This window comes from Borostomias antarcticus (genome assembly GCF_949987555.1).
Source record: "Borostomias antarcticus genome assembly, chromosome: 2".
NCBI lineage: Eukaryota > Metazoa > Chordata > Actinopteri > Stomiiformes > Stomiidae > Borostomias > Borostomias antarcticus.
The window spans coordinates 10,647,339-10,664,752 of NC_140235.1; the positions used below are offsets into that span (position 1 = coordinate 10,647,339).

General features: G+C 50.9%; 1 protein-coding gene across 1 annotated transcript in view; it reads left to right on the forward strand.

The window, feature by feature from the left end:
* Window positions 1-17,414, forward strand: part of LOC311327277 (signal-induced proliferation-associated 1-like protein 2) — a gene marked incomplete at its 5' end in the record, with an annotated part of 60,351 nt that overhangs the window by 20,940 nt on the left and 21,997 nt on the right. Inside the window, 5 exons of the mRNA XM_084460309.1 lie at window positions 1,048-1,322; window positions 8,887-9,141; window positions 13,512-13,658; window positions 16,882-16,988; window positions 17,173-17,261. Coding sequence (XP_084316435.1) covers window positions 1,048-1,322; window positions 8,887-9,141; window positions 13,512-13,658; window positions 16,882-16,988; window positions 17,173-17,261 — 873 coding nt within the window. The remainder of the gene's footprint in view (window positions 1-1,047; window positions 1,323-8,886; window positions 9,142-13,511; window positions 13,659-16,881; window positions 16,989-17,172; window positions 17,262-17,414) is intronic.

Sequence of the window (17,414 nt, forward strand, 5' to 3'; positions counted from 1 at the left end):
CTGCAAACATGCAGTTCAATTTCAGGTGTCTAGTCGTCCGCAATGAGAGGCCTAACAGGTTGTGAGTTAGAGTTGTTCAGAGTTTGTCGGTTGTGAGGGAGTGTTGTTGAGATAGTTGGTTGTGAGGTAGTGTTGTTAAGCTTGTTGGTTATGAGGTAGTGTTGTTGAGCTTGTTGGTTATGAGGTAGTGTTGTTGAGATTGTCAGTTGTGAGGTAGTGTTGTTGAGATTGTCAGTTGTGAGGTAGTGTTGTTGAGATTGTCAGTTGTGAGGTAGTGTTGTTGAGATTGTCGGTTGTGAGGTAGTGTTGCTGAGATTGTCGGTTGTGGGGTAGTGTTGTTGAGATTGTTGGTTGTGAGGTAGTGTTGCTGAGATTGTCGGTTGTGGGGTAGTGTTGTTGAGATTGTCGGTTGTGAGGTGTTGTTCAGAGATTGCTAAATTGATCTCCTGGGAGGAGCTCAGACTGTTTCACTGAAGGGTTTGTAAAGATAAACCGTAATAATGACCAACCTGGCAGATTGCCACAGTACAGTACCAACCAACGTTTTGATCTGAACCATTGTATATGATCATAAGTAACCTTAAAACAGGGCTAAACATGATTTTTCCCTTTACTACTCCTTTAAGTGCTCACAGTGATGAGGAACATAACAGAGGATAGTTCAACAGCTCTTTAGTCTGGACAGGTGCCAGTCCACCAATTAAAACCACTTTTCAAGCTATTAGGCTCATTTTGCTTTTGGCAGAGTTCTCCATGGCTGGCAGTGAGAGTGTCCCTGTGCCTGGGTTTGGTGTGCGAGTGTGTGTGTTTGTTTGTGTCCACTGTACATCAGTAGTAATTGTGTGCACATCGCTGTGCCTAGAGCAGCAAATAAACTTGCGCTAGCTACAGTAGTCCTTATTTACAAACCTTTCAGTTCACAGACAGAAATGACCGTACGCTCTGTCCATCTGACTCTGTCTGTCCGTCAACACGCCCTCTCTCTGTCCCTCCAGAGGTCTCTTTAATATGCTGTCCCCTCACACTGTGACCCCCGTCTCCCCCCAGATCGTGACCAGGGGCTGCGAGACGTCTGAGATGACCCTGCGCAGGAACGGCCTGGGACAGCTGGGTTTCCACGTCAACTTCGAGGGCGTCGTGGCCGACGTCGAGCCCTTCGGCTTCGCCTGGAAGGCGGGGCTTCGCCAGGGCAGCCGGCTGGTCGAGATCTGCAAGGTCGCCGTGGCGACGCTCACCCACGAGCAGATGATCGACCTGCTGAGGACCTCCGTCAGCGTCAAGGTCGTCATCATCCAGCCCCACCAGGACGGCGCCCCCCGCAGGTGACCGACCAGGCAGGCACACACAAACACACACACACACCTCTTTCCCTGACTGGCATGACGACCTAATCTCTCATCACCATGTCACAGGGGTGAACGCGATATTACGTGGTTGAGTAATCATGCGCCCAATGAGGTCACACCCTGTATGGTTCCATCCGAGATTCTGGCTTGACATTTACCTGCATCACTAAATCATGCAAGTTTAATGATCCCTTGATCAATGGTCAGCCGTTGTCTGAAGAACGTGAGGTATTTCCTGCTGCACAGCTTCCTGAGGTAACGTCACAAAGGAGAGAGAACTCCGCCAAGCCTTTACGGAAGTAAAAAACCAGGAGGGAGCTCTCTTTGTGCTAATAACTCATGGAGCTCTCTCTCTTTGTGCTATAGTCACTCATGGAACGCTTCCAAAATGTGCTGCACACCCACTCTTATTGCAAGCGATTTGCATAAGAAATTGCCGAGATGTTAGTTTTAGCGAAGCTAATGTAGCTTGGAAGCGGCAGAGACCACGGTGATTCTCTGGGGAGGAGAGGCACAATGCACTAATGTCTCTGTTTTCTAACACAGTGACAGGAAAGGGAGGGAGAGAGATAGACGGAGAGAGAGAGAGAGAGAGAGAGAGAGAGAGAGATGGAGAAAGAAAGATGGAAAGAGAGAGAGAAAGAGAGAGGGAGAGAGAGACGGAGAGAGAAAAAGAGAGAGAGACAGAGAGAGAGAGAGACAGAGAGAGAAAAAGAGAGAGACGGAGAGAGAGAGAGACGGAGAGAGAGAGAGAGAGAGACAGAGAGAGAGAGAGACGGAGAGAGAGAGACGGAGAGAGAGAGAGAGACGGAGAGAGAGAGAGAGACGGAGAGAGAGAGAGACGGAGAGAGAGAGAGAGAGAGACGGGGAGAGAGAGAGAGAGACGGAGAGAGAGAGAGACGGAGAGGGAGAGAGAGAGAGACGGAGAGAGAGAGAGACGGAGAGAGAGAGAGAGAGACGGAGAGAGAGAGACAGACGGGGATAAAGACAGAAGCAGACAGTGAGCGTGCGCTCCAGCGGGTCTCTGTCAGAGGCGGATAGTCAGCGTTCCTCACTAATGATAATGAGGGGAGATTTTTGATTAATGGCCGAGCCGCCGCCGCCTCCACCTGACCAGCTTACGCCGGCACACTCGCTTTGTCTTAGTCCCGCTCCCAGTCTCATTCCAGCGATCAGGACGGGGGCGTCCGGCTTTCTCGGGGCGCTGCGTTCTGGGCTCCACACCGCCGAGACAATATCCCCCGCGTAATGGGCAGAGGGAACGCATATTTCAAATGGATCCCTGACGAGGAGAGACAGGAGACGGCGTGCAGCTCGCGCCTCCGAAGCACATCTGCTCGCCTGCGAGCGCCAGACCATCCCGGGAAAGCGTTTCCATGGTTCTTTCACGCTCCGAGGTTCTGTGATATTTGTTTTGCCGCTGCTTCTGTCTGACAGATTTGTGTAGACCAATTAGTACAGTGACTACCCCCGCCCCCCACCACACACACACATACACACACACAGACACACACACACACACACACACTCACACACACATACTCACACACACACTCACACACACACACACACACACACACACACACACACACACACACACACACACACTGGATTGTCTGTTCATCTGCACGTCTTGTCTACTGCTCACAGATGGAACATTAGTCATATAAATAAATATTCACGTGCAGCTAGATTGAATGTACGGGAGTTGGGATTGTGAACGAGGAGGCTACGAGATCGGTCTATTGCTTTGGAGTCAGCACTGTAAGGGATCAAGTCCACAGGTCTGTGTTTCGCAGTTGCATTGTGGTCTGGCAGTGTAAGTCGTTGTGGTGTCTGCAGATGGCGAGACAACACACCTAGCCCCTGTGATTCCAACATGGCCGCCCTCTCTGCCAGAAACCCTGGCGTGATCCTCCTGAGGCAATCTGTGATGACACACGACCATAATCCCCAGTTCACAGACGAATAGAGCATACGGATAAAACAGACAACTTCCAAAAATTCATAACTGGTGATGACAAACGTTAAGGTCTGTGAATAACCGCAAATTCGGGATTCGCCAACAGAAGTCTTTTGACGTGTCTCCTAGTGTGGAGCAGCTGTGCCTGTCTGCCTGACGACGCTGAAAATAGGCTAAGCGGTTTCAGCGGCCATTTAAAGATGCGTATAGAGATGTGGACCGTGCGTAAAGTAAAGAGCGTACATTAAGCTATTTTATACCCCCCATAAGGGGCTGTTAATGGCCCAAGTGTGACCCATCTATGACGCTTGGCTACAGACTGACAGGGTAGATTAGCGGTCACAGTAGTAGTAGCCTCGCGGGGTTGCAGCCAGTTCTAGTAGGAGTGAGAGACGTCCTGTCCACCACCGTCGTCTCCTCCTAACGACCGCGGAGCTGCCATGTCCGTCCCCCCGGCCCATTGTCTCCCATGGTCCTCCCGTCGGCTAGCGAGGTGAGAGTTCAGACGAGGAATCTCGAGGGCCCTCCGGCCGTTTTCGCTCCCGGCTCTTTTTGAGCCGCTGAAGTGTCGCGGTCGACAAAGAGTGCTCCAGTTTCTCCGCCGTTATCTCAAGGGAAAGGAATTCAGTTGGGGGGACCGGTGGCCCCTGACGGGCATGGAGAGGTGAGGGGCCATAAGAAACAACAATGAACAAGAGCTCCATGACCCCGCCCCCCCTCCCACCCCCCCAACACAGACCCTGGCTCCTAACTGCCACCCTAACCTCTCCTTCACAGGACTGTTGTCGTTAGAAGTGGATTCGAGGGCCGGAGGGGGAGTGTTTAACTCCATTTTCCCAGTTACAAGTGGGTCTCTGACATGTCTTAGTACCAGCTTTAAGGGAAACTGGGGCATCTGCCTCAACATTTCAATTAGTGTAAACTATTACAGTATATCCCATTTATATAGCTCTTAAAGGTTGTCCAATGCCTTTTTAAGGTTTTGCTCTCAAACCAAATGAAATATGGCTCTAATATTAGCCCTAACCTAGAAATGTATTTGTTTACAGTGAAGCCAGGATGTGGTGGTAGTCCTCCGCTAGGGCCATTCCCCGCAACGCTCTGCAAAGCTTTAAATATGTTCAACATGCTGCCATAGATCAAACTAATGGGAGCACAAAGAAAACAAGAGGTTGTTTTGAGTTGGCCTGAGTACGGCGTACAGGGCACCGTATCACGCCTATGGAAGGCACAGGCTCTCAGTGTATTCTGTAATGTGCAAAGCTGTGTAAGCGTTTCTCTCTACACACACACACACGTGTCTGTGTGCAGACATCTGGGTGACATATTAGGACGGGCAGTTGTGACCTTTCCTATGAAGTAGCGTCAACCTCCTTCATCTAGACCGCCATTTCATCCAGGATGAAGCTGCGCAGAAAGTTCCCATGCCGACACCTTGAGGAAGTAAGCCAGGAAAGTTAGAGAACCCTTACCCCACATACTGTTACCATTCATCACCAGATTCCATTTTGAGGGTTTGTTCCAGTCCTTAAATCAGTCACCGAGTAAGAACACTCGAGGGGAACTCCAACCCATTTCAACGTTTACTCTATTTTCGCCTCACCTTATTATTACATGTATGTCTTTACCGAGCTGTTCTGAGGGTTCGCCAGGTCTTGGATCCCTCTGACCCTGCGGTGTGACCCTGGCTGGTAGAAGGGACGGACGGGTCCCTCCACCCCTGACCCGGTCACCACAGGGTCAGCTCTCCTACAGGGTTTACGTCCTGCTGTCACCATTCTTTGTCACCATTCTTTGTCACCACACTATTATCACACACAGCACAATGGCCGCCTCTCCCCAGTCAGAAATCAATCTACATGATACCTTCAAAATGAGTGTGCCATGTTATTTGGTGGTAATAGGATAGGAGTGCTGTCGTACAGTAGAGTACAGTATGTAAGACCTCGTTGTTGATCTGTAGGAGTGAGGCTGCTGTAGTTCTTGGCAGAGAGCACAGGAAACAGACAGTGTGTAAATCTTCGGCGGGCCCTGGCCTGCTCCTCCTCCTCCTCCTCCAGGCTCTCAGCCTCTCAATCCCTCCCCTGAGCTGCCTACTGGCCGGCCAGCAGGGTCGGACGGCTGCTGGGACTACAGCTAATCCCTGACTGGACCGGAGACAAGCTCAGGTTTAACTGCTGACCGAACATAACACTTCTTCCAGGTCTGTCTGTGATTCATGCGGGGAGTGTGTGTTCCAACCACACATTAGCAATGCAGCCGGCCTCCCATAATGCAATGCATGCCCGTTTGACCGCTGCACCAGGCGAAGCTTCTGAATTTGGATTGATCTGCGCACTGACGTCAGGACAGCAGAGTCGCTGCCCTTCTTTCGCCGCAGGCTCAAGACTCACCTCTCCAAGAATCACTACCACGATCCCCCTCTTAAGCACCTATTGTTTTTATATTTTGCTGCTCTTGCACTTTGGCTTTAGCACAAGATTATGCTCTTAGTCACTTGTTTAGAAATGAGAGTTCTGGTGAGTAGTAGTACAATGACTACGTTAAATTAAATTATTGTACGTTGCTTTGGATAAAAGCATCTGCTAAATGACTGTGATGTAATGTCAATTTCAAGGGACGATTTTGCATTTTATGGCCGACCAACACGTTGACGGTTCTTTTCGAAGAGAACCCAAACCGCCCCTGTATTCTGAAGAACAGGGAAAGATCACAGCGAGATGCAACAGCTGAGACCTTTCCTGTTGACAAACTGCTGGCTCCGTTTATCCTCCTCATAGGTTAATGGTGTGTGGCAACATGGCTGGAGGGACATTCGCTTAATCTACGTAATGACTGGGCTGGCCGGCCTGTTAAAAAGGTCATTTAGCAACAGTGCAGTGTTTAACACACTCGTTAACACCTTTTATCCTCTGACACGTCTTGCAAACGCAAGCACCGCCAAGGATAAAGGAGGATATTGATTAACTCAAGTGCTTAAACAATATCTAGATGAATTGAGAAGATAGGGAGGGTGTCATGGAATTTTACACCTAGTCTCAAGACTATTCAGATTCATATCTTTTCTTTCAATACCTATTCATCCAGTCCCCTGCCTTTTGCTATTGTAAACACCTTAACCTTTTGTTTCTCTCTCTCTTTTGAAATTGTAAACACCTCCTCTACCTCGCTCTTCCTCATCTCTTTGTTTAAGTCAGAAGGGCCACACCTTCGTCCTTCCCGTCCTGGCTCAGACCTTTTGTTTTCTTTGTTTATATTCAAAGTGCGTTTCATCCCTCGACCACTGTTTGATATCCGTCACCTTACGATGACGTATAGACGACTCAGCCAATCAAATGTCGGCTGCACCACATCCTTGTTTTGAGCAGATATAAGGAGGATATCTGGCGAGCTCATTTTACTTCTGTTGGTGAACCACTCTGTGTTTTATCTTGAGGTCCGTTTGCAATCGTATTGTTTTCTTAATAAATCTGACTGAACCTATTTTTGAGCGAACCTGGGCTTTGGCAAATACTTCATTTTTCGAAATCTCAACTACAAGGGTAATGGTAGTTTATGGTACAACTCTATCTGGTCTTCTCTTATGAACAGTGCAGTTAGCAATCCTTTTATCTGATACGCCTCACTTGGAAAGACCCATTAGAATACTTTTTTCTGCAGCTGATCCACTCTTAGTGTATTATTTACCCTCATAGTCATAAGATCGGACCAGTGACACGCATGCTCATATCTGAATATGTTTACTGCCATGCAGTTTTTCAACATCTCAACGTAGGGATTTGCTTTCGGCCGTGGTGCATAACATGGAGACGACATTGGACAGGGTGCAGGGATGAGACAGGACAGTGCAAAGAGCGAGTACAAAATGATAGTGCAAAAAAAAGGATAAGCTAAGAAAAAGAACAATATAGAAAAAGTGTAGTCAGTGTATGTAGAGTACAGTGAGTATGCAGAGTGTGATGTGTAAGTGAGTGTGTGTGTGTGTGGGGGGGGGTTCAGAGAGGGTCACAAGCCTTGTTAAAGAGACTGATGGCTGTGGGGAAGGAGCTGCCTCTGTGGCGTGTCTATAGGTATATATATATATATATATATATATGTCTACAGTATATACAGTATTTGTGCACACCAGCCTCTGAGATTTGGAACTCGTAGCATTGACTGTCCGCCCATCGGATACAAGCCTGACTTTGACAGTGAGCAGATTTGAGGAAGAGGAGGAGAGGAGGAAGAGGGGAGGAGTAAAGCATACGCTGCCCTTCCCCATAGGACCCCAGCTATACACAGCTTAGCATACGCTGTCCTTCCCCATAGGACCCCAGCTATACACAGCTTAGCATACGCTGTCCTTCCCCATAGGACCCCAGCTATAAACAGCATAGCTAGCCATGGCCCAGTTTGATGAAAGAGTATTTTTGAGAGGGATTATGATGCCCCTCCTACCCCCTCCAACAACCCATCTCCCCTCCTCCACCCTAGCCTGTGCAATCAGGGGGCCAACCCCAGTCATGCTCTAATGTACACACACACCACAGCCCTGTACACACACACACACACACACACCACAGCCCTGTACACACACACCACAGCCCTGTATACCCTGTAAAGCCTCGTTCTCCAGCGGATACTAGGAAATTGACATAGAGGGGCGGGCGGTGTGTGTGTGTGTGTGGGGGGGGGGGGGGGGGGGGGGTTGAGTGTAATCATTGGGGTTACGCTTGAGGTGGTTTTGGAGAGTGAGCAGAACACCCAGGCTGTTTAACAGCCCCCCCTCTCTTCTCCTAAACATCCCCCCACCCCCCCAACATCAACCCAGCAGACTAATGTTGCATGAAATGGCATCACAGGCCCTGTCCAGCCCAGGGATCTTCATCACAGGCCCTGTCCAGCCCAGGGACCTTCATCACAGGCCCTGTCCAGCCCAGGGATCTTCATCACAGGCCCTGTCCAGCCCAGGGATCTTCATCACAGGCCCTGTCCAGCCCAGGGATCCTCATAGCTGTAACAGAGAGGCGTGGCCTCTCCTCCGTTGAATGTGTTTTCGTTGTCCAGAAAGCAGTAGAGAATATACTCTTAGGCACTGTTTTGATGCTGGAAGTGTGTGTGTGTGTGCGTGCGTGCGTGCGTGCGTGCGCGCGTGCGCGCGTGCGTGCGTGTGCATCGTCTGCAGCGTGGACGTGAAAATGTCTGACGACTCTTGCGCGTGCCTCCGCCATTATCTTGGTCGGACAGTGAGAGGTTCAGCTCTTGGTTTGGAGCGCTCTCTAGCCCCTCTCCTGCCCCCCCCTCCACACACACACACACACACACACACACTCTTCAAGGTCAGCAGTTTCCCGGAGGGTGAGGGGGGGGGCAGGTAAAAAACAGATGATGTGCGCAGATCATTTTGCTGATGGAACGATTACCTAGATACGCATCAACGCTCCCTCCTCCTCCTCCTCTGTGTTATCGCTGACCCTGCTCCTCAACGCGCACAACCATAGCCTAGCGGCAGACCGGGGCGAACCGGGCTTTCTTGTCCTCGTGCCTCGCTGACCACTGGGCTCCCCCCCCCCCCTCTCTCTCTCTCCCCCCCAGGGGCTGCTCGGAGCTCTACCGCATCCCCATGGTGGAGTACAAGGTGGACAGCGAGGGCATGCCCTGCGAGTACAAGACGCCCTTCCGGAGGAACACCACCTGGCACCGCGTGCCGGCGCCCGGCCCGCCCCACGCCCGGAGCTCGCCCACCCAGGGCCCCGAGCGGCCGCAGTGCCAGCAGGTCCTCCAGCACGCCCAGGCCGCTGCCATCCCGCGGAGCACCTCTTTTGACAGGAAGCTGCCGGACGGATCCAGGTACTGCGCCGGCGCAACGTGTCTCTCTGTCCCCCCTCACACCAAGGTTATCATAGCTGTGCTTCGTTTTTTATTTTCATATTGTTTTAACTTTTTGTTTTTAATTTCAGTTTAGTTTTAATTTGTTTTATTAAAGCGGGTTTAGTTTTTTATTTTATTTTTCTTCTGTGCTAGCCTTGTGAGACCATCTTGATCTTGCGAGCTCACGTTGTTTCACTCTGTGTGAAACAAACCATCTGGTGCACGACAGGTTAGTTCTGCACAGGTGCACAGCAAAAAAAAAATGGAGGATAGATTTCATATCCACCCAGAATACTAGGCTTATGTATGTAATGGAAAAGACTAAAACGTTTTTTCATTTTACTTAGTTTTGTAAACACATAATACAGTTTAAGTTAGTTATCGTTTTTTTGTTTGTTTAGCCTAGTTTTTATTTTTATTTCAGTCAACTAAAATGTTTTTACATACTGAGTTTTAGTTTTTTTCCGTTAGTTTTCGTTAACTATAATAACCTTGCCTCACACAACAGCCACATGTCCTGAACCTCTGCCCCGCTCAGCCCACTCCTCTTTCACCTCTGCCCCCCTCAGTCACCCCTCTTTCATCCTGTCTTTCTGTTTTAATACAGTCCTGTATTTTGAGATGTTTGTATTTCTTCATTAATCATTTCTTCATTAATTGTCTGAGCCTTGGAAGTGACTACAATGTGGGCCTCATTCTCTTAGGCGTGAACGCTAAATATGGAGCGGGTTTAGATATTACAGTTCTGTACCGGGTTTAGATATTTCATGAAGGCTAAAATTCTGAATAGCCAGTAGACTACTGTAGGGCCACGCTCAGATGAGAAGAACCAAAATCTCTCTTCCATTTCTAGCCTTTGCTGATTTCCATAAAACACATCCTGTTAGGAATTCAGAGATGTGTTTTTTTCAATTCAGATGTATATGCAGTTATCCTGGTGCATTCTGGGTCATTATGAGCTCAAACCCGACACTCTGTCCACACCTGCAGGCGGAGAGGCTCTATTCTAACCTGCGTCTTCGTCTGTCATGTCGGTCTATATATGTATAAATCACTGATTTGTTTCCCCTTATGGAACCCCTGTGGTGGTTGTAACCTTTCTGTGTGCGATGTCGATGGCTATCCCCCCCCCCCTCCCCGTGAAGCGTGCTTTGACCCCCCCCAGAATAATGCCTGGTTCTTCTTCCCTAATCAGAGCCAGCAACAGTGGAGGGAGACAGTTTTCATCCCTCCCTCCCTCCCTCCTTTTCCCCTCTCTATCTGCCCCCCTCTCCTCCAGCCCCCCTCTCCCCCGCCCCACCTGACAGGCTCCGACACCCAGGAGCTCATCTCAGCCAATTACTCCTGAAACAAAGAGAGATCACCTCCCACAGCCCCTCATATGAACCACTAGAGAGAGAGGGGGGAGAGAGGGAGAGAGAGGAGGGAAAGGGAGAGAAAGATGGAGGAGAGAGGGAGGAGAGAGAGGGAGAGAGAGGAGGGAGAGGGAGGAGGGAGAGGGAGAGAGAGAGAGAGAGGAAGAGAGAGAGAGAGAGGGAGATGAAGAGAGAGAGAGAGGGGGAGAGAGGAGCGGGAGGGGGAGAGAGATGGAGGAGAGAGTGGGAGAGAGAGATGGAGGAGAGAGTGGGAGGAGGAGAGAGGGAGGTGAGAGAGGGAGGAGAGAGAGGGAGGAGGAGAGAGGGAGGAGGAGAGAGGGAGAGAGATATGGAGGAGAGAGAGGGAAAAGGAGAGAGGGAGGCGAGAGAGGGAGAGAGAGAGGGAGGGGAGAGAGGGAGAAAGAGATGGAGGAGAGAGAGGGAGGAGGAGAGAAGGAGAAAGAGATGGAGGAGAGAGAGGGAGGAGGAGAGAGGGAGGAGAGAGAGGGAGAGAGAGAGGGAGGAGAGAGAGGGAGGGAGAGAGAGATGGAGGAGAGAGAGGGAGGAGGAGAGAGGGAGGCGAGAGGGAGAGAGAGAGGGAGGGGAGAGAGGGAGAAAGAGATGGAGGAGAGAGAGGGAGGAGAGAGAGGGAGAGAGAGAGGGAGGAGAGAGAGAGAGGAGGAGAGAGGGAGGGGAGAGAGGGAGGAGAGAGAGGGAGAGAGAGATGGAGGAGAGAGAGGGAGAGAGAGATGGAGGAGAGAGAGGGAGGAGGAGAGAGGGAGGTGAGAGAGGGAGAGAGAGAGGGAGGGGAGAGGGAGAAAGAGATGGAGGAGAGAGGGATGAGAGAGAGGGGGAGAGAGAGGGAGGAGAGATGGAGGAGAGAGAGGGAGAGAGAGGGAGAGAGAGATGGAGGAGAGAGAGGGAGGAGAGAGAGAGGTTGTGTTGTAGAAGGGGATATACAGTAGGCAAGACTAGAGGTCCCATGGTCTCATACTCCGGCAAATGAATTTACATGCAGCTTCCCCTGGGACCTGTTGTATGTGTTGAGAGTGATTATGTGTGCGTCGAGGCCTGCTGCAGCTACCCACGGTACGGCAACGCTGTTGTCATTTCGCGTGGGATAAAACTGGGCATCCGCGTACGCAGATGACTTGTGAGTTTCCATACAGCAGTTAAACACTACACCTAATATGGGACAGAGTCAAGCCTGGCGCTGTCTGAGCACCAGTGTTATTCCAGAGCAGAGAGAAAAATGATGTTCAATATCCTCCCCCCCCCCCTCCAGGCCCTTCGTTCGGCTGTGCCCAGGGGGCGGGGGTGGGGGGACGGGGGGGGGGGGGGCTGCCTCTTTTTCCCATTAAAGGACCTGGGCCTGCTGGGTAAAACTAACGCCTCGGCCGGAAATGTGGAGAGCGGGCCAGAGCGTTGTGTGATCAGGTTACTGACTCTTCCTGGTGCGTTTCCCAGAGAGGAGGTCCGGGCCCGCTGAAACCCGCCGCCGCCGACCGAACGGACGGGCGCGCTCGGCCTGGTCTCAGAACGGGACGGGATGCGGCCCAGCTCCGGGGGTTTTTGGCCTCGTCTGAAGAGCCGGCGCGGCGCTGCAATTACCGGCTTATTTCCTCTCCCGGCCTGGTGAAGTGTGTTAACCGGCAGGAAGGCCACCGCAGTGGGAACCCGAGGCTCCCGTTTGTTTTTGTGGTCCGTATCCAAGCTATAACCCCGGTCAGGCGGCGCTGGATTGGCCCCCTGACCCAGACAGGATACCGTAACAGAACAAGAACGCTTGTAGTCTAGACTAGAGTGAAAGGTAAACTGACGTTGGCTGTGTCTTCCTCTGCCTGAGAGAGTGGTGACGGTACCAGAGTGCTCACAGGGCACACGCTAGGGTCGGGTCCCTGCCCATGACATAGATTTATTTGTCCGGTGTGATCTGCCTGAAGCGAAATTAATTTCCCTTGTGGACAATAAAGACATCTAATCACGCTCATCGCAGGCATGATGCTCCCACAGAACAAAAACACTTGGATCGGCCTCCGCTTCGTTCCTACACGCCAGTCTTTGCCATCTGTCGACACCAAGAAAACACATTATCCATTTGACAGATAAAAGAGAAAAGCCTGTTGTTGTATTCTCACCTCTCGTGTCGCTCCTTATTCCCAATTGCGAACCCATCTGCCGCGCAGTTTAACGTTTACTAACGCAGAGCTACCGTTCCCCCTCACTGTCAAGGTCTCTCACTAGCAGGACGCCATACCGGCAGCCAGCAGACGTTTCAAATGATAGATAGAGTGACAGTAATAGAAAACTGCCTTTTGCTTCTGCCTGTTATGTAATTACTATCGCAGACAGAGTGAAAGCATGTCACTTTTCTCTCCGCGTAATCGCTCAAGACGTGCGCTCCGCCTGAGCCCAGCGTGAGGACAGGGATGTCGGCTGGCTCCATCTGCGTCCTGCTCCTGACCCTGTGTGACTGGGATTGTGTGTGATTGTGTGTGACTGTGTGTGATTGTGTGTGACTGTGTGTGATTGTGTGTGACTGTGTGACTGTGTGATTGTGTGAGTGTGTGTGACTGTGTGTGACTGTGTGATTGTGTGAGTGTGTGTGACTGTGTGTGATTGTGTGTGACTGTGTGTGTTTGTGTGTGACTGTGTGTGATTGTGTGTGACTGTGTGACTGTGTGTGATTGTGTGTGACTGTGTGTGATTGCGTGTGACTGTGTGATTGTGTGTGACTGTGTGTGACTGTTTGACTGTGTGATTGTGTGATTGTGTGTGATTGTGTGTGACTGTGTGACTGTGTGTGATTGTGTGTGATTGTGTGTGACTGTGTGACTGTGTGTGATTGTGTGTGACTGTGTGTGACTTCTATAGCGTGTGCCTGTGATTGTAACTTGTGTGTGCATGCGTGTGTGTGTGTGTGACTGTCCAGAGCGTGTGTGTGTGACCATGTGTGACGGTGTGTGGTCTCTCGGTCTCTCTGTCCGTGCGCAGGGCCGTGCAGGATCTGGAGAATCCCCAGGTCACCTCGTGTAACAAGGGAGACCAGCACTACCGCAGCTCCCCCAGCAACCAGTCGTCCTCCAGCGACCCCGGACCCAGCGCCACCGGAACCTGGTCCCAACAGCCCCCCTACGACGGGTATGGACCCGACACACCCACAGACACACTGACTGACTGACTGACAAGAGACACTGACAGAGAGAGAGACAGACAGACAGACAAGAAACACAGACAGACAGACAGACAGACAGACAGACAGACAAGAAACACTGACAGAGAGACAGACGGCAAGAGACACTGACAGAAAGACAGACGGACAGACAAGAGGCACTCACAGAGAGACAAACAAACGGACAGACAGACTAACAGAGTCAGACAGACCAGCAGACTGACTGAGAGACTAAGGGGCAGTAACATGTTAGGGCTCGTTTTTTGGTGTTATTTCGTCACAACGCACACGCATGACAACATATAGCAACACGGTACAGTATGCACAGACAGACCGACCGCACACGGCTCAGACCGCACACGGCTCAGACCGCACACGGCTCAGACCGCACACGGCCCAGACTGCACAGACAGACCGATCGCACACGGCTCAGACCGCACAGACATACCGCACACGGCCCAGACTGCACAGACAGACCGACAGACCGCACACGGCCCAGACCGCACAGGGCTCAGACCGCACACGGCTCAGACCGCACACGGCCCAGACTGCACAGACAGACCGATCGCACACGGCCCAGACTGCACAGACAGACCGACAGACCGCACACGGCCCAGACCGCACAGGGCTCAGACCGCACAGACAGACCGCACACGGCCCAGACCGCATTCTCGGGAGCGTTGAGGGAAAGGTGGGTGTAACGCACACAAAACCTGCAGTATATATGCGCAAGGAGAGACTGATTACGTGCGCGACTGATTTGTTTGTTTGTATTAGTAATCCGATGTACGTACGAAAACTGCGGGCTCAAGTACGCCTCTGTTTTGTGGTGAAATTTCCTGCCTTTGAAAATGAGGTGTAATCCAGATAGCGCCTAACCCATCAGCCCACACTTAACCATAGCCCTTGTTAATTTGGTTTGCATAATGTACTAACCAAATTGGTCTCAGATAGATTTAATATGTCCTAATGTATTAGGCCTGAATTTATTCAAATGCAGTACGATAATTACGATTAAGAGGTGGATTAAAACTGGAGCATTCACAATGCAAACATTTACTGATTACAATTGGCACCATTCAGGCGTATTTAGGGTACAAGGCTTTGTAAACAATTGGCTTTAGTAAATGAATACAACGACAATCAGTCTACACTTCCAAATAAAGATAATGTATGACCGATGCGATCAACACGTTAAACCATCAACAGAAAATATGACCAGCCTAAAGATGGCCGACCACATCAGTCCTTGTAATTTAAAGCAGTCAATCACACAGAGTAGCCTGATTATGGACGAAGCAAGACTGTGCGCTGCAAGTCGCTATATTTCCCCCGCGCACGTTACGGTTCGAGGGTGGTGACGTGCGCTCATTGCGCAATGAGCTGCAGCTTAGTTACCTCCAACGTAAAATGAGGACGCACAGCGGCACACACTGTGTGGACTGGCCAAGGTTATAATCCGGTCAGCAGTCAGGTTTGCATTACTGGACTCCTGTAAACTGCATGGGACATCATCTCCATAATGCTGCTCCCATAGTTAGAACCGTGCAGACAGCAATAGAGACACATATAGTCCTGGAGGTAATGTGTTAGTACTGTAGTATCTCTTTAAATACTTTATTTTTTGGTGTTAGTAGTATCTCTTTAAATACTTTATTTTTTTGTGTTAGTAGTATCTCTTTAAATACTTTATTTTTTTGTGTTAGTAGTATCTCTTTAAATACTTTATTTTTTGTGTTAGTAGTATCTCTTTAAATACTTAATTTTTGTGTTAGTAGTATCTCTTTAAATACTTTATTTTTTTGTGTTAGTAGTATCTCTTTAAATACTTTATTTTTTGTGTTAGTAGTATCTCTTTAAATACTTATTTTTTTGTGTTAGTAGTATCTCTTTAAATACTTTATTTTTTTGTGTTAGTAGTATCTCTTTAAATACTTTATTTTTTTGTGTTAGTAGTATCTCTTTAAATACTTTTTTTTTTTGTACTTACAGTATAGCACATTGCCTTACCTTGCCTCCCAGTGCAGTGGGGCCTCTGTATGCGTACAGGCTTAGTCAGGCTGAGTCTGCTTACTGCAGTAGAACCCAACAGAGACGTGTGTGTGTGTGTGTGTGTGTGTGTGTGTGTGTGTGTGTGTGTGTGTGTGTGTGTGTGTCTGTAAGTGCTTACAGACCATGGCAAGGGGCTTAGCTCCAGACTGCTGCCTACAGACCCCCCCCCCCCCCCCCCTCAGAGGCCCTGGGAGGGGCTCAGAGCTCTTAAAGATCACGCAGGCCTGTCAAGCTGTCACACCCCAGAACGGCCGACATGTTTATTAAGCCCAACGATCAGTCCGGACTGACGAGGAGCTGTTAGCGGGAGAGGCCTGTCGTCGTGGGTTTTTCGATGGGACGTCCGTAGACACTCATACTAGCTCTTAAGGTTTTTCTTTTTTACGTTTTAGAGTCTTATTGAAATGTGCCCCCCCCCCCTCCGTCTCCCACCACGTCTCCTGTCAGCGCAGGCACCGCTGTCTTCCCAATCTACTGTAACGAGCTCAAGCGTTTGACCTTACGTAGTCATAATCTACTCAGCACCGTACGTCGATGGGGGATCTTCCCACGCGCCGCCGCCACCAGTACGTCCTGTCGTGAACTGCGATGATAAATTTACTTTTATCCAAAGCGCTTTACGACGGCCTCTCATTCACACACACACATTCACCCACGCAAGGTGCCAGCCTGCTCATTGGGAGAACAGTGCAGGCGCAGTCTCTTGCCCAAGGACACTTCGACCATGCGGTCATCGGACGACCCGCTCTACTTCCTGAGCCACAGGAGCAAGAGTTTTCCCGGTGGCCTGGCGCGCAGAAGTATCCCCCGGTAAAATTAAGCTAGCACCCCCCCCCCCCCCCCCCCCCATCAACAAATCGCCCGACATCAGAATTGCCTGTCACATCCCCCCCCCCCCCCCCCCCCAGCTCAACAACTTGCCGATAATTTATTATTCAATCGGAAAGCCCGCTCATTTCACGTTTACAAATCTCACCGCGTCGGCGCATCGCAAGGTCACTGGTCTGATCCGGCCTGAGAAGAGGCCTGACTGGGACTACATTTCCCAGACTCCATTATTTCCCCAGTCCGGCCCTGGGAGCAGGTGCAGCCCCACCTTGACCTGCGCCCGTGTTAACGCCCGTCTGTCCCCCCCCGCAGGTGCCCGTCCCCGGTGTTCCAGGAGCGGTCGGGGGGCGACACCCAGGGGGGCGACGTGGACTGCCACAGGGAGCGAGAGCCCACTCTGGAGAGGACCAGGTCTGCGGGTGAGTCCGCCTGCCTGCTTTCACTAACCAGAAATATGACGGCGATAGACAAGGGCTACAGCCTTCATGGCGGCTGTGAATTATGGGTAACGTACGGACTTCGCTGGGCTGACTCTGCGCCCTCCCCTCTGCCCTCCCCCGTCTCTCTCCTCCTCCACTCCCCACCCCTCCTCTGCCTCCACAGAGGCCAAGTGGCACATCCCCTCCACCAAGATCCTCAACTCACTGAAGCACCGAGAGGCGGGCAAGGACTCGCCCAACAAGCTGTCCAGGGTGAGTGCTCTGTCCCCGGGTCGACCCGGGAGTCACCTCACATTCCAGGCTGTCTGCCAGACGTGGGGGGGGGTCAGGGTCAGGGACAGGTGGCTCACAGCTTTGGGTGTTGGGTGGTATCAGGGTGACGGGGAAGTGAGGATGTCTTGCAGT